Source organism: Toxorhynchites rutilus, chromosome 2 (assembly GCF_029784135.1).
Source record: "Toxorhynchites rutilus septentrionalis strain SRP chromosome 2, ASM2978413v1, whole genome shotgun sequence".
In the NCBI taxonomy this organism is placed as follows: Eukaryota; Metazoa; Arthropoda; class Insecta; order Diptera; family Culicidae; genus Toxorhynchites; species Toxorhynchites rutilus.
Genome location: NC_073745.1, coordinates 100953044 through 100974891, shown reverse-complemented (window position 1 = coordinate 100974891; position 21848 = coordinate 100953044). Strand labels below are relative to the sequence as shown.

The 21848-nt window shown below is 36.8% G+C and overlaps 1 protein-coding gene across 7 annotated transcripts in view; it reads left to right on the top strand.

Moving 5' to 3' along the window:
• The window catches only part of LOC129767479 (orexin/Hypocretin receptor type 1-like), a 430709-nt gene that overhangs the window by 327855 nt on the left and 81006 nt on the right, over positions 1-21848 (top strand). For all 7 annotated transcript variants that reach the window (XM_055768444.1, XM_055768441.1, XM_055768442.1 and 4 more), the window contains one exon: positions 17932-18079. In XM_055768444.1, the coding sequence (XP_055624419.1) occupies positions 17932-18079 (148 nt within the window). The remainder of the gene's footprint in view (positions 1-17931; positions 18080-21848) is intronic.

Below are 21848 nucleotides of genomic sequence, written 5' to 3'. Positions count from 1 at the left end.
CATCTAACTCATATATTTTCGAATCACGCTACAATATCATCTCAAACAATTTCTAGTGAGACTTCAATTAGAATCTACAAAAATAACGATTTATGTTTATAGTTATAATAGCCAATTAACTTTCAATTTTTTTCTTAAAATAAGTCATATTTGAAATATAGAACTTTTTAAACTGTGTAGACTCTATTATAAACAACAACAACAACGAACAACGATACGACTCACAACATCAATGGGACTGATGAACTTGCATTATTTCGTCGTTTTCATTCAATTGTGTATTCACATCGGTATTCTGATTTTGAAATACAGCCATATTGCATTCATATTCATGGACTCGCAAACGTATTTAATGTTTTACATCGAATTGCGGGAGTCAACATTAATATGAAAATTGAATGTTGATTTCTGTGGATGATTGTCTATCATTGTCAGTATTTCTTTGTTGATATATTGGACATCGGAGTACGCTTGTGATCGTGTAGTTGGTGAGATCTTTAGGTAAACGCCTTGTAGGGTAACACGGGGTGAGTTGGACATACGGGGTGATTTGGACCACCCCTTTATCTCAAAAGGTACGGCTCAACTTGGATTTTTTATAATGTAATTTTCTTTTATTATTGAACCGTGTGTAACTAACGTAAAAAACATTGGTCAAATTCGACGGGTGGAAGGAAACGGTAGCATGAACACAACAAGCACTTTGATTGTCAAAAAATGTGAGTTTTCCGATCATGGTTTTAAGGTTTTTCCCGCTGATCAAACAAACTTTTCGTGTATTGTGCAGTAAAGTTCTGTTCGCCTACAGAAGAGGAACAATTTGATGTAGCGAAACTGTAAGTTTGATAACAATAAATGATATTAATTGCACTTTAATTTTTGCATGTTGTGTGGGGTGACATGGACTTTTTCTGTGGGGTGAATTGGTCCTACAGGTTTGAGGCTTTTCTTTTATCTAACTGGTTCCAGATGTCACGGAATTACAAAAAGAGAATGGGCAGACAACGATGGAAGAAGGAGGAGCTTGAAAGAGCAACTCAGGCCATCAAGAACGGATTTTCTTTGACCAACAACGAAAGTGTTTGAAAATGCACGACAACAGTGAACAGATTCATGCAGAATTGGAGATGGTGTCGATCCAATTTTTCTGGTCTGGAATCTGGCCAAGACACCTGGTATCGGTCCCAAAACACTGGGATAATGTTGCTAATTGTAACATTATCCCAAAATACTTTTATTCGATGTTTTTTTTCGATGAAACACACACTGGACCAAATTACCCCACAGAGGTCCAAATAACCCCGCATCAAATTTTAATGTCCAAACATCATCTCTTTTATTTTTTTATATATTTGGTAGTTTGAAGCTTGACATAATGATTAAACATTATTGATTGAGAGAAAACAAGTGTAGCTCAGTATACAATGTGACATTTTTGATTAAGACCGTATACAATGTGACATTTTTGATTTTGCTTAAATGGTCCAAATTCCCTCATTTTCCCCTACTTATTACATCCGCCATGCAAGACGATAACAGTTTCAGATCCACGCATGGACCGATCCGATTGAAATCCGTTCGTCTCAAATTCAATCGTTCTATGTAAATGTGGCAACCTTGCTTGGCGCAAAATAAACTTCAAAATGATTCATCCGTATTTGTGTAGCAATTCAATCGCTATCAGATTGGCAGACCCGGAAACAAATTCAATTTGATTTTGACAATTATTAAATGAAAATGATCCTTATACCCTCCTTTCCTTCCTTTGCGGGTAATTCGTCCCCTTGCTATAAATAGTAGAATAAGTTGAAATGTAAATACACTATAGATATACGAATAGATTTATAAATTGAGTGTTCATCAACATTGTTACAATTTCCTTATATCCCATCCTTCTCCTAAAAATATGTCACCCTCCTAAACTCGAGTACACCGCGAGTAATCGGTTTTCTACCTTACTAACCATAGATGTAAGAAAATTGTTTATATATATAGTTTTAAAATTATATTTAAGAATTCGGCTCCTTTAAACTTAAGTAACTGAGCCTGTAAAAATAAACGAATTATAAAAAAAAAAATGAAAATGATTACTCGATGTCGTTTGAATACATACACAGTCCTGACCCCCTTTTCTCTATAAATTTCCATGCATTTCCACCAAAACTATATCTATAATATAAAATCATCACCAGACATAATTTTCGTTCAAGATTTTTCCCCGTCTTTATTCCATTCGAAAATCCATAACCATTTTTGGTTCACATAAATGGAACACGGAATTCAATGTCGGCTATGTCGAATTGTATGGCAAGGTTGCCACATTTGCACAACCCTATTGGACTTGAATCGAACGGATTAAAGAGACTTGCATTATAGTCACACATGTTCCTGAGCTAGTCACATAGAGTACATTCAAAATGTATAGCTTGACATAGAAATCTTACTACTAAAAATGATACAATACGATGATAAGGCGAACGTTGGGAACGTTAGTGCTTTTGATGAAGAACATGGGGAGAGTCGTATGACCGATGGGAGTCAACGATGGATTCCAGATTATTGTTTTTTCTTCGAATCACAATTTTCCGCGTTACTGTGCTTTTTATGATTCTAGCAACGCTTGCGCATCGAATTTACACACGTGCTCTACAGCAGGTGTTTCATCAGGATTGATGGCAATAGCGTTATTGCCATTTTGTAAGCAGAGCAAGTGTGATTTGAAGTATTTCAATAATTCGTTGTGTTTATCCAAAAAAATACTTCCAGCTCGCCGGCGATATGCCTGGCTTCAGACGAAATGAGATCACCTGTGAATGTGTGGATGAAAGTTCGACGTAGCGGGTGTAACAAGAACTCCCAGAGTGTCAATTTTTGACATAACCAAATTTTTGAGATGACAGTAGATCTCGACGTTTCATGCAATTTTAAGACGTTTGGCTCCAAAAAAAAATCATAGGAGGTTGTGTCTAAGATACGACCGCATTGTTGACGTAGAACTACACTGTTATTTTATATAAGTCGCCATACATTGGTGGCTTGAAACTACTAGGAATATAAACACTTCTCATCATTTTGCGCTCGAAAAAAGTTGCATTACTTTCTCATGCTCGATTTAGATTTACAGTTTCCCCAACACAGACTTCAAAATCGATGTACCTGTGGAAATCCGCTTTACAAGTATACATGCAAGTCGGGGGTATTTTTGTTCCCACTGAGCTGTGTTTCCCTAACACGGACTTCAAAATCAATGTGTCTGGGGGAATCCGCTTGTCAAAACATGCAAGTCGGGGGTATTTTTTTGTGTTCAGTACTGTTGTACTCGCTTGTCGTTGTGCAGACCGGAATATGTTTCCCTAAAACGTACTTTTAAACTGAGAAGACTGTGAAAATCGCCATTACAAATACTAGAGGTGAACGAACTTTCGCGGTTCGAGAACCACGTAAACATGAGATGCGCAATAATTTCAGAGGGAAATGTAAAATGCAATGATCGTTTGTCAATTTTTCCGTTCAAATATTTTGGTAGTCCTAGGCATCATATCAAACATAAAAGGACGTTCATCAAATTTATTTGTAACGAAGAACATAATCTATTACAAACAAATCGATGCATTCCAAGATAATATTCGAAGTGGTAAACAAGTGGATTGCATAATATAATTGCGTAGTTCTACGTCAAAAATATGCGGTCGTGTCCTAGATACAACCCCTAACAATTTTTCTTCACTTCACATTCTTTTTATTTCTTAATTTGGTTTACATTATAATATAATACTACATTTCAAGTGATCAACCTAGGGTTCTACATCTTTAAGTTGCAATGTCAAGTTTTGTAATGATTTGTATCATACACTTTATCCGATTGTTTCATATTCCTATTGTAAAATCATGCCTAAACTTTTCTAGTTTTTTGTTACCTTTTCTTTTTTCTTATACCTAAATCTAACTTATAAGATACCCTCCCCAAAATATTTCATTGTCCCAACTTACACTACTTATCTAACTGGAAATAAATATATCTACCCAAATCCAAAGCCGTTACCTTGATAGGAAACGACTATAAAGTCATAATCATACAGATTTTGTATTATTCCGTGTATGAAAGTTTGCCTCAGCGAGATCCACTATTTATACTCTAGGCAAGTATTTCCCTTCATTCTTCTACTTTTTCTTTGTTCACTGAGACTTTAAATCCTACGATTAGCCCTCCGTTGGTCGTCGATAAGTTGCTCGTTATTGACAGCTCTGTTCGGAAAAGCACACAAATGGACAAAACAAATGTATGGGAAAATGGAAACGCTTAAAGTTTTCATGAATTTTAACCATTTACAAACCAGGGGATTCTTATGTATAGCATATTAAACAAATCTTACGGAATTTCCGATTCGTTTAGTATGTAAATCGCCAAAATCCGTTCGCGACAAAAATAGTTATTAACGTTAACTTTATTTCATAAAAACGTGACCTGTTTTCTGATTTGACACCCTTAATGAAAGACGTAGTTCTACGTCAAAAAAATTATCGAAAACAACATTTTCATGTAACGCACCTCAAAACCACAATAAAATCTTCGAAAGCTATCAGCGCATTTCGTTTATTTGGTTCTGTCCTCACTTTACGATTGAGCTGCGCTGCCAACTCGCACCACAATTTCTAATGCTCACTAGGAGCACTACTACTCCTATATTCCGCCTGAGGTGAGATCGAACCCCAGAGTTGCGTGTGGATATGTGTGTGAAAACAGCATAAGTAATGAATAATGTTCGTTCGTTGTTATCGTTATTCTCAGCTCAGCGCTAGCTCACTCGCGACTGTGATTCCATTCCATTCTTTGTTTTTGAGAGGCTTTAAACTTTAAACTTCATTCGCCTCTAAGGACTGTGATTCCAAATTGCGGATGGCCTTTATATAAAAGAAAAAGTTTAAAAAGTACCGAATTTTCTCTTTGTTGACTTTCATTGTTAACACCCTGTAACTAACGACTGAATGGAACAAACAAAAAACAACAACAGTTTTTTTTTCAATGTGAAATGCTAGAGAAGTCCGTAAGTTCAATTAGGTTCAAAATTTGAAACACGTTTTTCTCGAAACCATGTTTTGAAAACTGGTGGGAAACTACTTCAGGCATTAAATTTCTTGTCATACTACGTAGATTTTTTTTATTTGATATTTTGAAAAATACATTTTTGATGAATGCTTTTTTATCCCATCTGTTTATTTTATTGGGTTCATTTAGCAAGACAGAGCCGAATTTATCATGATCGTTCGCTTAGTAGCGAACACGCAACCAATTAGGCTACGCAGACCCCCATGTGAATGGTTTTGTTCCAATTTTTAAAACACAAAAATTGTCGCCATTTCGTCAAGAGTCAATATTTCGAAAAATTCCTAAGTACGATGACAGGAAATATATCCAAGATTACGTAAAAAAAAGATCGGTTGTAATCGGTCCACTAGAAAAATTTGTAGAACTCCCACCAGTTTACTGCAAGTTGGCTGCAAGGATTCAACAAACCGGTTGCAGCTATTTAGGGGACAATTCAATTGACAACAGTTTTTGTTTGTTTGTTAAGTAATATATACCTAATAAAACTGTGATATAAGATTAATCATAATAAATTGTTTTCTCTTTGACAAAAAAAATCGTGAAAAATCCCATACTATTCATGGTGTTCATAGTGTACTACCCCCTTAATGAAAAGCTCGAGAACTACAAAATGTTTGTTAAAGAATGAAATGTAGGACAATTTTTATGTTTTTACTTTAAAATATCAAATTAAAAAAATAAATTGGAAAAAAAAATATGAAAATTAAAATCCATTTTTCTCAAAAATATTTTTATTTTTAATTCTGAATAAAATATAGGGTAAATGATCTTGGTTTGTCCGATTTAGGGCGTTTTCGCGCAACTAGTAAATGCAAAACGATTTTTCCTCAAGAAAATCATGAATTTGTTGAGAAGCCCCAAGTTTCTAATTGCTAATACTACCATAAGGCGTTGAAATTATACAAGTTTTTATGTTTTTTGAAATTTTCCCCAAAGAGAAATTTTGATTATGGTTTGTCCACCTCTGATCATGGTTTGTCAAAAAAATTATCATAGTTTGTCCGGTTTTAGGCATCACCATTTTTGAATGAAAAAAAAATCGAATTTTTAAGTAGGTGTTGTATTTCTCATTGCTCGAGTTTACTGTCATCATATTGATCCATTCATAATGTAGGCTTTCTTCAAAATATTGCCTTTTCTTGGGCATTTTAAAAGTGTTCACCTCAACACAGAGAAACTTTATTTCTGATATTGGCGAAGGACACCATAAACAGACTGCAGCGCGCCAAGCGTTTGCCATAGAAATCATATGGACAAAACAACATTAGTGAATCGGACAACTCATGATCAGAATTGAGGTCATCGAAATGCGTTAATTGTATGGTTTAGCTATGCAAATATGATACAAATGGTGTGCAAGCATGATGTTTACAATATTTCTACGAGGGCGGTCCGATAAGTACACCAAAACTAGCGTTGGTTGAAAACGTTTCATCTTTGGCAGAAATGATGCCATTTCATGTGCTGGAGGGTCAAATGCGCAAATAATAAGCTGTTCTGAAAATCTCTTTCTGTTTTCTTTTCTCATTTCATTTGGGATTGTGCCCATATATAAAGTCCATACGACGACAATGGGGATCGAACTAAGGCCGGATGAAATGCAAAGCTATTTCACACGACCACGCTATCCATATAGCTACCAGTGCTGCTATATAGAAGCGTGATAATATTACACCTCATCATAAAATGAAGTTGAAAAGTGTTTTCTAAGAGAATAAAAAAACATGAACGAGAATATATCTTTCTCTGTCTGGGTCGTGTATTTGGCAAACTATACGAAAAGCTTGCATATGCTTTCATTTAAATGTGTCTCCTGTTTCGCTCGCTCATAGTGGCTCTAGCATATATATTATACAAATGATATACATGTATTGGGGAGTAGAACATTCTCTGTTATTTTTCAGCTCATTTAATGTAATAAATTGGGATGCCATAACATGTACTAAAAATTAACTTTGGGATTAATTGAATGGTTACTCCCAAAGTTAAATACAGTGCTATTTTGCGTGTCAAAAATTGTAATTTCATAATTTTGCTAATAATTGCTATCCTAAAATGTCGAAATGTACAGGAGGAATATGGTATGCCACGTTTCTCAACAAAACTATAAAATCGAGTCATTGTTCACTAACTATTCATAAAGGGTCACTTGACCCGCTTTGGTAGGTTTAGTGTTAAAGCAACTGTGTGCGGAAATTACGTAACCTCACATAACCTAACAAACAACAAAACCTTATAAATTGCAAAAATATGTAAACTTTTTTACAGTATTACTTTCAAAAAAGAACACACATTGTGATGTAGTATAAAATCATTGGATTGAGCCTCCTACAGGATGAAAAATGTAGGTTTTGGCCAATGTTTGGCGATTTTTCGTTTTTTTGTCATTTTCCGGAAAACGTAAGAACGAAAATAAAATTCTTGAAAATTGGGGTTTCTGAAACGCCAATAATCAAAATTACACCAATGGTTTTCGTGAAAAAAAAATTACATTTTGGTCATTATTGGGTTAAGCAAATTGTCATGGAGGAAAACACACGTAGATCCTCGGTTTCTTCCCATAAGAATAAGAATTTCATTAACACACCTAACATAACCATGTAAGAAAGGTCTATTTCAGAAGAGTTCAAATTTCGATTATTGAATATTCCTCTATTGTAATGGTAAATGACACAAAGTATGATCTCACTAGTAAACTTATTGCTTAAACCTTTATTACCCTAATTTAAAATGCAGAAAACGCAACAAAAAATCCACTTGAACGAACAAGTCCGACAATCTTTTCATAATCCCGATAAACATACATAAGTGAGTGAGCGCTCACGCGGGTCTTTTTTCTTCTTTCGTCGGCTACAATCCCTTGTCCATGTTTGAACTTTATCAAACCAACAGACAGCAGGCTGTCAGTTCTTCCGTTTCCGTCCGTTTCGTTTGCGTTTGAGCTTCCGGGTTGACTGGCGGATAGGAACGGTTGTCCTACATAGTATCCGACATGTTTGACTGGTGGAAAGATAACTTTATAATCTCTTGATCGCATTGGCAGCAGGCGGGTCGGGCGGAAACAGAAAGTGAATACCCGTGAGGTGAAATTCGATGTGTGCAGAATGAATGATTGGCTCTAACTTTCTCGTATGAAAAAGGAAAGGAATGGTGTACTTGTGAATGTTTGATTAGAGTACATGAACGGAAATAACGCGGTTCAAGCTTTCCACATACCGTTCATATAAAGTCTCACCATTAAAAAATGGTAAGAGAGCATAGTTGGGAAGTAATAAATTGCAACCGATTATTAGAGCGAGAACAGTAATCAAGTATTCAAGAGACTGATTCTATTAATGGGTATAAATTAATTGTTCAACAACTTGATTCAAAGGAGCACATCTAAGGCTATTATTAAAGCAGTCGCTGATACCTTCAACCTGACAGTATTCATCAAACGAGAAATGCAATTCCATTTCATTCCAACATCACATCGCACTACGCGGATACATCGTGGAATTCGGAATACGTGCAGATGCTGAGATTGCTACCGTTCACACCATTCGGTAACACTAACAGGTTCTGGTTGCAACGTCAGATCCGCTCGCCAGCTATCTTGCCCCAAACTGTGGCACATATTTTGCAACAGAGTTGAAAGCTATACAACCGTGGATAATCACCGAACAAATAGAACTCTGCGTCTGAAAGCTCACGACGAGGGTCGTATTTATCCTTATTCCGCTAATCAAACAAGCGAATTGTCCCGGGGGAAAAACACAAGCTTCGCGCCAGAAATAATCCCGTTCTGCGAATCGGAGTCAATTATTTGCCCCATTCTGTCTTCAATTTGCGAAAGCACTCCGCTGGAATGACGTTCACCGGGGACGGAGCGCAATTTCCTAGCCGATCGTTCACACCCAACCACCCACACGACTTTCGCCATATCCAATTCCTTTCACTTTGCTGAAATCACGTTCCATTTTTTGGTCATCATTGGATTTGTTTTCGATCAACTGCGATGATCCAGGATTCGGCCGGCCGAAACGGCTTCATTTGTACAGAAATTGCTTTGTCTTTGAACTGGTGGTGTCCTTGCGATGAACACGTTTTCGAAACGTGATTGGCTTCAGGATGATCGCTCGTGGGCGAGCTCGTGGGCGTGTAGCCGTGTTTAGTGTGAAATAAATCTCTGGTTCGCAACAGTGGGCGAATGCCCCGAACCAAAATTTCGATTACCAATGCCATTCTAATCGGGTAGCTGGTTTCGTTATCTACCTCAATTGAGTTTCACCTTTTTTGGTGGAATACTATTCGCAAAAAAGAAGCAATCACTGCGGGGAGCTACACTGATGGGTGCAAAAAAAAGTACTCCCCGATTTAAAATCAAAGTGCTCCAATATTAAGAGATTTCTCGAAATTTTCGGTATCACAGTCAATACTACGTAAAAGTAGGTAATTAGTAGACCATTTTGCCATTTCAGTATTATTTTTTATTAAAACAAAAATAGACTCTTGTTCCTAACTGTGTACTTTTAGGGTATGACATAAAAAATCCACTTAATGGTTTATTTAAAAAAAAACAAAATAAAACAAATGCAGGGTAACTTCGATATAACGTACATTTTACTTTCAAAATTGTACGTTATATCAAAGCATAATAAAGAACTCAGGAACGTAGCTTACATTACGTTATTGTGTTCCTGCTTGTGTAAGGTTAGTAAATAATGATGAATGAATTCAACTAGAAGACGAAACCAACCTTTCTCATAATGTTTCCCTTCGTACTGTTGATTAAAGATTGATTCATTTAGAATTTTTTCATTTAGAATCACAAAACCAGTTGTATTTTGGGATTGGTTGAAGGTACAGAACATGTCTCTATATCAAAATACAGATAAATAATATTTTTCCTTCAGAAAAAAATATAAAAAATTAAAAAATATTCTTTTACACTTGGAAAAGATGTACATTGTAACGAGAGTACGTTATATAGAAGTTCTCTGTAAATAATTGTGAAAATTACCCGTTTTGGCCTCGGTAACCAATTGACAACGCTCTGGAATACTCTCTAGGATTGGGCGATCTTTATAAAAAGATCGATCTTGACGAATCGATTTTCCAAATGACGTAGAGATCAATCCAAAGATTAAAACGGTACCAAAGAATCGATCTCCGCCGAATCGATCTTTGAAAAATTAAAGTCTTCTTTCGATTTATCTGCTTATTCTATATGAATGTCGTCTTTTTAAACGGTTTTATTTAGCCTGCCCTGTAATGTAATAGCTTGCCCTGTAATTTGTATGTTTGTATGTTTGTATGTTTGTAACATGTTTGTCTGTAGCGCTTTACCACATTAATAGAAATTTGAATTTCCTGTTGTCCGATTGATCTGAAATTTTGAACACACATTTGTCTCTGCAGTCATTTTAAAACTGCGTATTTCATTATTTTAAAAATCCAACATAATAACTACAAAATTGCAGATTACATATTTTCTCAAAACCCAATCAATTTTTCCCAAACCCCATCAGTATGGGAATCAAATGAAAGGGCTTGACTAGTAGAACACAGATATTCCTGAGGTATTCAAATCCAAAATGGCCGCCACCACAAAATGGCGGATTATACATTTTCTCAAAAACCCATCAATATGAGTATCAAATGAAAGGGATTGACTCATAGAACACAGTTATTTATGAAAAAAAATAAAAATATAAAATGGCCGCCACTATAAAATGGTGGATTACATATTTTCTCAAAAATGGCTTGAAAAAATGAAAGGGACTAGTAGAACACAGTTATTTATAAAAAATGTTAATCCAAAATGGCAACCACTACAAAATGACGAATTACATACTTTCTCAAAACAAACCTCATCAAAATGAGTAGCAAGTGAAGGGGCTTGACCAGTAGATCACAGCTATTTATGAAAAATTCAAATCCAAGATAGCCGCTGTAACAAAATAGCCAATTACTTTTTCAAACGGTTTCATTCAACTTGACCTGTTTGTATGTATGTTTGTGTGTTTGTAGGGTTGTCCCACATTGATAAAAATAAGAAATTCAATTTGGCCGCCGCCAAAAAATGGCTGAATGGCTTGACTTGGAGAACACACTACATTATAAACAACATAAATTCAAAAAGGTGTATGTTTTTTTTTGTTATCTTCTCAATATCGGTATCGAATGAAATGATTTGACTAATAGAATACAGTACATCACCAAAATATTCCGAAGAAAATTAGGTAAGAAATGAAAAAAAATGAATTGTTTTATTGTAATCATACAGATAATGTACTAAAAACTAGAAAATAAAAAAGTAAAAAAAAAATTTAAGTTAAACGGTTTAATGTACTAAAAGCTAGAAAATAATTAGGCAAGTAGCAGTTACTGGTTATCACATCCCTTCCTTCATTAATCTAGGGCAATGACGAGACTAAAATAAAATCGTGGGCACGTCGGATTTCCATTATCCACAGTTAGTTGTTTCATCATATGCCCACGATTTTATTTTAGCCCTAGATTAATGAAGGAAGGGATGTGATAACCAGTAACTGCTACTTGCCTAATTATTTTCTAGCTTTGAGTACATTAAACCGTTTAACTTAATTTTTTTTTTACTTTATTATTTTACACAGGGAATACAAATTTCATATTTCTATACAAACATCAGAAGTATTTTGTTTTGTTCCTCAGCATGAAGGCTGACAGGGCATTCAACTTGTGCCGCCAGTCAGTAGTTTTATTAATTAAATAAATTGAAAAAAAACATTATTAGAAATTCAACAACTAGTATCTGTCCGGAACATAGTTGACAATGATCCTATAAAAGCCAATCGTGCCATACATCTGTCGTTTAGTCGAAGATCCTTGATTTTGGACCAGTTCTAAAACACAACCTTTTGTAATTGGTGTCAACATCAGGTTCAGTGATCCTATGCGCAACTGGATACAGTACATCCCCTCGCTAGTTCTGTCTCTGTCAGCGTTTGTACAGAAGTAAATCGTAGGAGAAGCGATTTACATTATGTTTAAAAAAATGTTAGGTTGACTTTGGTGAGATAAAAAATCGGTGTATACAGAAAAACAAATCTACAAAGGGATCCAGCTCGTTTCAAGCCTCCTTCAACACAGCAAAATAGTTTTGCCTATTCGTAATGTCAATTTTGTCCATCTTGTTGTCCAACAATGCCCATAATTTCTCAATACAATTCAAGTCGGGGCTACACCATTGCATAATGCACAATGATCCAGGAGATGCATTTAAGTGGAAATTAGCATTTAGAGCTCGACTGTTATTCTCAAGACAAAAACTGTCTTCGACAAAGTTGGTATATATTATAGAGCGCTCATTTTTATGTTATCAAAAATAAGGTGACCAAAACTGTTTATAGATAGAGGTAAACATTGTTCGACAATATTGTAGCCCCAGTTATTTGAGACATCTTTGTAGAACAAACTTTTTTTATATCTCTTGAAATAAACGATATAGCACTTTTTTCTAGGTTACGTTAAGGTCACCATAAAAAAAACTGTGTTATGCTCATACTTTCATATTTCAAATTCTACATACAAACTGTCCTCGAAAGACTTTTATAGCTTACTAATACAAACATTTTGCGATGCAGAACTTGTCAATATCTTATCTTCACTCAAAGTACGCTCTAAAAGTCGTATGAAGACAATTTTGATGTAGAATTTGAAATATAAAAGTTAGAGAAAAAACCCTAATGCAATTTAGTTAAAAAACAACTTTGTGGGAGATATTTACAAAAACTGGCTTCGACAAAGTTGTTACATATAACAGAGCACTCATTTTTATGTTATCGAAAATAGGGTGATCAAAATTGTCGATGAAATAAAAAATCAAACTGTCTTATCGTTATAGATAGAGAAACATAGTTCGACAATATTGTACCCCCAATTATTTGAAACAACTTTGTAGAACAAAGCTTTTTTCTATCTTTTAATATAATCTATTTAGCGCTTTTTTTCTAAGTTGCATTAGGGTGACCATGAAAAAGCGGGTTTTTTTGCCTTAACTTTCATACTTCAAGTTCTACATCAAAACTGTCTTCGAACGACTTTTGGATCATATCAAGACCAACATTTTGCTATGCAGAACTTGTCAATATCTAAATCCAACTCAAAGTTATTGATGGATTTTCACCCAAAAACTCATGTATTAAATTTCATTTCACTCAAACACGAAAAATAACATAGTTTTGAAAATCACACATCATGTAGAGGGAACTATGCTCTTTCAAATGCCGCCAATAAACTTTGTTTATGTTTGCCCCAAAATCATGCCAAACAATTGCAGAGAGCGTATTGTTTGGGAAGAAATATCAATAACTTTGAGTGAAGTTGAGATATTGGCAAGTTCGGCATCGCAAAATGTTTGTATTAGTATGTTCTAAAAGTCTTTAGAAGAGAAGTTTATGTGTAAAATCTGAAATATAAAAGTTATAGTAAAAACAGTTTTTTTCATGGTCACCCTAATGCAACTTAGGAAAAAAGCGCTAAATCGATTATATTAAAAGATAGAAAAAAGCTTTGTTCTACAAAGATGTCTCAAATAACTTGGACAACAACATTGTCGAACTATATTTACCTCTATCTATAAAAAAAAAGATAGAGGTAAATATAAATAAAAAAAGAAAGTTAGATTTTTTATTTTATCGACAATTTTGTTCACCCTATTTTTGAACATAGAAATGAGCGCTCTATTATGTGTAACAACTTTGTCGATGACAGTTTTTGTCTAGAGAATAACTGTCGAGCTCTTAATGCTAATTTCCACTTAAATGCATCTTCTGGACCATTGCAAATTTCATCGACAATTTTGGTCACCCTATTTTTGATAACATAAAAATGAGCGCTCTGTTATATGTAACAAGTTTGTCGAAGACAGTTTCTGTCTAGAGCATTTTGGAAAACCTGATTTGGAAAATGATGGAATTTTTTTCTTTTTTCTCAGAAAACTGCGTAAAACAACTTTACGAGTAATTCTTGTTAACCATGTGTATCCAGGCTGATCACTGTCTGTTTTCTTTCCATTTTTTTCTATGTCAATTCAACCTTCTAACAGTTGTTCCTGTTAGTACTCAATTAATTTTTTCACGCTTTTGGTGCTGTCCTCTCACTCACATTAATTCCCTGCAGCAACAGCTGCCAATGTTGTTACTTACGTATTAAAGCAACCGGAGCGAAATGTTCATTATGTATTTATTTTTCATAATAAAAGCGAAGTCCCCATTTAACGAGGAAAAGGAACCGAGTCGGCCGCCGACCTGCCGTCTGAAGCAGCGGCCTCTCAACCAAGCCTGTGTTTCACCGATTGGCCAGTTAGTTTGAAACAAATCTCTGTAGTTAGTTCATACCTTTGCCTGGTGGTTTTTTGCTACAAACATCATTCTTATATTTTGCCCGGGCCGACTCGGATTGTGTCACCTTGGTGGCTTAGGGGCCGCCTCATTTCCTTATTGGCGTTAGATGGAGACTTCGCTCTCATTGCATTAATCTCATAATATTTCTTTCAACGAAAAAAAAACATTTATAGTGAAAAGTCACAGGGGGGTTGTGTTTGAGACACGACCGCATAATTAACGTAGGATTCCGTTAGCCGCCCTCTGTGACCCTAGACGAGATGCCTCCTGTGTTATGTATGGATGAAATAAAGAAAAAAAAAATCACAAATGTAATATAAGATAATTATCGATACCGAACACAATTATCAATTTTTCTCATCAGTAAAAACATGTTACTTTAATATAGAGAAACATGTTTGAAATGGAAAAGGTGATTTTCTTTTATAATTTTTACTTTCAGAATGTTTATTCAACCCAATGCGAATTTTAATTGGACTAACAACACCTAATACTATATGTAGAGCATATGGTAAATCACTTTTTCGAATGTTTCTTCACTTTCCCAATTTTTTCTCGCCGCATGTACTTTCCTTGGGTGAAAATGAACACAACAACCGCTTAAACCGAACGTCCCGTTCTCGAGCGGGAACACACCTTGATTTTCATTTATGAAAATTGAAATAAATCGTTTCATATATCGAGTCATTTTTAACACAACTGCTACCATATACGAGGGTCACTATTTATATTTCGGGAATAGAAACAAAAACTAATAGTTAAGCTGCGAATATATTTTTATTGTTTTTCAAAGTACTCGCCACGATGATCGATACAATTTTGCATGCGCTTAAACCAATTTTCAAAGCATTTATTCCAATCGACACGAGCCTTTTTTTTTGAGCGATTATCAAATTATGTGGGATCCAACGTGAACATAATTTTCGCACAACTAAGTGTTCATGTAGAATCGCATATATGCTGGTGGAACTAATGCTTAGGGATGCCTCAATCTCACTATAGATTACATGACGATCTTGCTTAATCATTTCGTGCACAGCATCGATGTTTTCTGGCACTACAGCCGATTTTGGACGACCTTCACGAAACTCGTCGGACAGCGAACTACGACCACGATTGAATTCACTATACCAGCGATACACAGTGGTTTTTTATGGAGCTTCATCGCCAAAAGTCAAATTAAGTTGATTGACGCACTCTTGTTGTGATAATCCACGTCGAAAGTCGTAAAAAATCATCGCACGAAAATGTTCACATATTATATATGTATATAAAGTCGAAAATAACCATATAGGATGCTTGTCGTACTGGTATGTGAGCTGACAATGTTTTTTTTTCCAGAATATATATTTTATTAAGACACATATGGCGTTAGCCTGACGGGACCGGGAGTTAAATATTTTGACAATTTTTGTCTTACGACTATGTTAGTAATATGTAACCGATTACTCGCGATTGGCTCGAGGTTAGTATTACAAAGATTCTTATAATTGGGATGTTGCAGTCTCCAGTACTCTGTATGTGTGGCCGACACGGGATACTTCCTATTGGGGTGCAACTGACCATTAATCAGCGACGCCCCCCTAGTATGTACCTCATATCAATCGTGGTGCATCTCTCTTGACTCGAAGAATCCAGGGTAGAATGGTCACTGGGCGGTACAATCTTCAGCTCGTGTAGAGTTGTCATGAGCGGTACAACCTTTGGCTCTTGTTGAATGGTCAGTGCCCTGCACAATCTTCGACCTGTGTATCTGTAAAGAGTATGTGTATGTATTGCCGCGACTAAGTAAAAGTTTATAGATCGGATAGGAGGGATATGAAACAGGGACACAACGAAAGAAACATTATTAAACGTTGACATCGGCGTTTCTGAGGAACAGGTATAGATGAAGCAGAAGATCAGGGTCACGGCTACCTAAGATATCTCGGACGGGGATATCCGAGCTGACAATGTTATATGAAATAAATAGAATGAACGTATATAACACTGCACATCACGATATTAGGTTGATTGCCATACCGATATACGACTTAATCCATCAATGATATTGAAAATTGCGTTTTTTTTTTTGCATTTTATACGATTTCAGATACACATTGCATCCGTTGACTGATATTTTATACGATTGTAATTTGATACGAATTTATATGCGACCTAGCCTGTGTAATAGTTATACGTTCTAATGTTTGCTGGGTGGTATCTAAGAAACTATTTTAATTTTTTAATTTTTGCATTTACATCTATCAACAGGTTCAATTACAACCCAAATGGCATATTATATATCACGTAGAGCGAAGCGTACAATTTTGCGTTGGACGTACTCAATTCTTCGGATGCTGTTGTCGTAATAAGGAGCCCAAACTACGGATGAGTACTCCAAAATCGAGCGAACCAGCGACAGTATAAAGCTTTGAAGCATTGTATGTGGGAGAAATGTTTGGTGATACGAAACGTAAAACCAAGAGCTTTTAATGCCTTGGAAGCAACGTATGAAGTATGTTCTTAGAGCGTTAGTTTCGAATCTAAAATGATTCTTAGGTCCTTAATGTTTGTAGTTCTATTTAACATCGATCCATGAAGCTCATAATCGAATCGTATCGTTGGTCGTTTCCGGGAGAAAGAGATGACAGAGCACTTGGAAGCGTTCAGCGACATACGATTGGCTTCACACCAACCGGCAAAAAATAATTGTCCTTGTAAAAACAATGCATCTTCTTAGTTCTCCACGCGCATAAAAAGATTAAACTAAGCTATCATTTGAAGCCAAAACCTTACCATATGATTGCTTTCCAAAGCCATGAAAAATTATCAAAGTTGCTGCTTTATTTTTGGGTTAAGGGCTGCTTTATTGCTTTATTTTTGGACGAGCAGCTTGACGAACTTCAGCTCCTCTAACGCTTCATTAGCACTTGTAGCACCTCATAAACAAAATCTTAAAATTACTTACTCTTTGCTGTGTATATATTTATCGAACAATATATAAAAAACGAACGTAATCAAACTTTAACAGTTTATTAACACTGAATTTTCCGTCTATCCGTTCTGATCGCATCGGACTGGACTAGTGGATAGTGGACTATTAGTTTGGAGAGCTTTGATACTGGGAACGACAGTGACTAAGGTACAAAATGATATTTAGTACTGTCCATAACGACCCGGAGGGACCGACATGGGCCGGACGAAAAGTTCATTGTCGGTCCCCTAGTTCTGCCGGTGTTCAACATGTTAGAGAAGGTCACCCTAAATAAATGAATCACCCGCAGGTAGACGACGGTTCCATCTGCTGAAAAAGCTCTTTTTTTTTAAACAAACAGTATATGCTTAGGACAGAAAATGAAGTTTTCTCTTAATAATCCGATAATTTTTTCCTCGTAAATCCGGAATATAATTTCCCTCTCCACCCGACTTTGAAACCATTCTTCTCAATTTCAATATCTTTTTCCCCTCCCCCAGACGGTCTCGGTGACGGTATCGGTCCTGACGCTCACGTTCATCTCCATCGATCGGTGGTACGCCATCTGCTTCCCCCTGCGCTACAAACCACGGCCGGAACGAGCCTGGCGTTTCATCGCACTCATCTGGCTGATTGGCTTCCTCTCAGGTAAGTACCACCGTCGAGCGTGACTCAATGCCCCTTTCATGCCCGAGGAATATGGATGGGTTCGAAGGATAATACGCACGTCACGTGTGCGCCATGTTTAACATCCGTCAAGTAAATAACTTAGAATGTAATATCGTTCCTCGGTGTCGCGTTGATAGCAGATATCTGGCGGGAAGTGGTTCTTCACCCACAGAAACTCGACACGAATCTCGACATTTTAATCATTTTTGATTAATTATTCTGACTTCAATCGGTGGGTGTCTGTTCAAATCTACCAGTGGTCGTTGTCGGTCATCGGAGTCACTGATCAAAGCTATGTTTCGAAGCTGAGGAAACGACAACCGAACAAACACTTTACAAATGGTCACCGTGGTGCATTATCTTCGTAAACCAGTAAAACAATTCCATTATCCTCGTGTGTCGTATACTATAATTCTTTCGACATTATATATCGACCATGCGCTTTAAACTTGCCACATAAATCAGCCCCTGTAGAAGCTCCATTCTTTGCCACATTTTCCCGCAATAGCGTTCATTGCAAATCGCTTCGAATGCAGCCTGCATTTCGCGTTGTGAATAGCATAATTTATAGTGGCGCTACTGTTTCATCCAATTGCCATCTGGTTTCGATAATTTGAGCTCAGAGAAAAACTGCGCTACGGGTGGTACAACGATAAACGCTGGACGGTTAGAACTAGAACTGCACTTCAACACCCGATGTCTTGCTCATAATTTTATTCAAATCACAACACGACCATCCTTTCTGCTTTAGCCCAAGGCAAACGGTTCAGATACAAATCGAATGAAAATACTGTCCAGACGCAGTGGGTGGTGCTGAGCTTGAGCTGAATGCCTGAACCCCAAATTGGTTCCATTCCCGAGCTATGTCGTTCGATCTGCGGCGAATATTTGTTTAGTATGCAAAGGATCGAATTTCGGACCGAAAATCTGAACAGCTTTCATTCACAGTTTGCGTCTATTCAACGTTCAATTTCTCCGACATCTGCACACTGTGGTCAGTTTGATCTTTCCATCTTAATGCTTTGGAAGCTTCGAACACACCATTTTGCCGCCGACTGTAGGCGGTGGTCTTCGAGTGCACATTTTGTAATAAGACTTTACAAAATCAACATTCCATCAGATGCATTCCTCATTTATATTGGCATTCCGAACGCGCCGTCTACATCAAAGCCCAGGAATCGTGTGGCTATTCTCAGAAGCTTGATTCATCGGCACGCAGAAATAAACAGTGAATGAACCTGCGTTATTCAATTAAAATTTGGAAATTATTTATTCATTCATCTATTTCATGATTGATGTTTTAATGTTTTGCGTAGAATTGCAATCGTTAGCCATTACATGTTTCTTCAAACGAATGAATGAATGAATCATAAAATAAATTGTAGGGGATTATGTCTAGGACACGACCGATTTTTTTATGTAGAACTACAAAATTATTTTATTCAGTCAGACAAAGTGATAAACAATCACTTCGGACATTTTTTTTCAAATTACGCTTTAGTAAAAAGTTTTAGTGATGTGAAATGAGCCGTGGTATTATACAACCAGCCAAAGATAGTTGATTCATGAAGCCACGTGAGAATAATACACTAGATGGCGATGTATTATGCATACACCAAGCATGCATCACAAGCTTTATTTGGTTTCTTGGTGTTATAGCGATAACAGCTTACGCGGAGGTCTTTTTCCAGTTGACATAAACCCGATCACAGGCTATTCTATGTTTGTTTCATCACCACTATTATTCCACATTTCTAAAAAACTACTAAAATCGCCATTAATCATTCCAATCTACATTTGGCAAACCAACAACAATGTATGCGTGTGATGCAAAAATACACAAGCGATTCGATTCTCAATACGAAACGCTATCGACACTACAAAGTGATGCGGACCGCTCGCTACAATACTGGTTGATACTTTTTCTTTGTTTATTTTATACAGGTTTTGACTGGTTAATATGAACTGCAGATGTTCTTCTTTTACGCTCTGGCCATTACGTTGCCAACGGGTGGAGCTTAAATTGCAAAATTTACTTTTTCCCTTTCTCTGTTCGTTTACATGTGGTAGTGTATGTCCTCTGCATTGGAATTTCGAGTGAACGATTTACGTGCGACTGGATCGCGGTTGTGTTTGAATACAAATGAGCAGTCTCGTTCGCAACCAAAACAGTTATTGTTTCCAAATTTTGGAAAATTTGCGCTCAAATTTGTTCAAATAAGCGATTGAAAATCATACTCAATGGGTAAGCTAAAAAGGAGCAATTCCATGCCAAATCAACCGAAGAACGGCCGATTTTGACGCGACCCTGTCCGATTTTTTAAACCTTGTACATATGCTGTGAGCTACCCAAAATCACAGTTTTCATTTTCATATAACCAATTTTAATTATATGCTGGAAAATGGATATTTAAAAAAAATCGTAAAATAAAGACTAAAATATGACGTAAGGAAAAATTCATGGAAAATCATTGAACTATTTAGGAAAAATAGTAGTTTGAATACACTGTTTAAAATAATACTCAAAACTGAATTAAATTTAATTTCAAGAATTACTCAGAGGCAGCAAACTGGCGAAACACAACGGCGGGAATACCATCGGGTCCAGGCGAAAAAGTGTTCTTTAGTTTGCTAGTAGCGAAATGTAGTGAGTGATTTTTAACCCTTTGCGGTCGGAATCAATTTCCATTGACAGAGATCCTCGTATATTTACACACTAATAATATTTTTTTATCCGTTGTCCGGCAATTGAAGTGCTACATTGAAACAAACAGATAAATTGATCGAAGCAAACAAAATTTATTTCGAATTTATTCAAAACAAATCACTTTTTAAAAATTCACTGGTACAGTTCAACCTGTTCGCCCTTGAGTTTAACCACTCGCCGCATCTCGACATCTCGACTCGACGATCGAGGAACGCATCGTAAGAGGCCCGCAGATGCTCCTGTGGTATTTTATCCCAGGCTGCTGTCAGATGTCGCTTCAGGGCTTCCAAACTTTCATGTTTATTAGAGCAGACTTCGGCCTTCACCATACTTCAGACAGCGAAGTCCATAGGGTTCAGGTCCGGCGAACTCGTCAGCCACTCCGAACTCGCAATGAACCCTGGAAAATGCTCTGCAATCCAAAGTTGGGTTTTCTTCGCTTTGTGCGCCGGTTCCGAGTCTTGCTGGGAAACCCAACCTCTGGAACCAAAATGACGACGTGCCCACGGTTCGACGACATTCTATAGAACTAGTTCCCGATACGTATTTTGGTTGATCTTCACTCCTTCAGGGACAAAACCCAGCGGAGTCCGGTCATCACGGGTGATTCCGGCCCAAACCATCACCGATGCAGGTTTCTGTCGCGTGGTCGCCGTCAGTACGTCAGCATGGGTTCGCGATCTTTCTGGCAACCAAACTCTGTCGTTCTGCTTATTCACGAACTGCGCTACGGTGAAGAGTTTCTCGTCTGTGAACACGATATTCTCCAACCTTCCTTCCGCGGCCCTCTTCAGCAGCGCTTTCGCTCTTTTTACCCGTTCTTGTTTTTGCCTCATCGAAAGGTCTTGAACCTTTTGGATCTTGTAAGGTTTGGTCTGTAGTATATCTTTCAGGATCCGACGGACACTTCGATCCGATATTTTGAGATCCTTCGCCAATTTAGTGGCACTACGTCGAGGATTTCTCTTAAGGCGCTTCTTGACGATCTTCACCATGATAGGTGTCACCACAGTAGCTTGACGTCCCCCACCATATCATTTT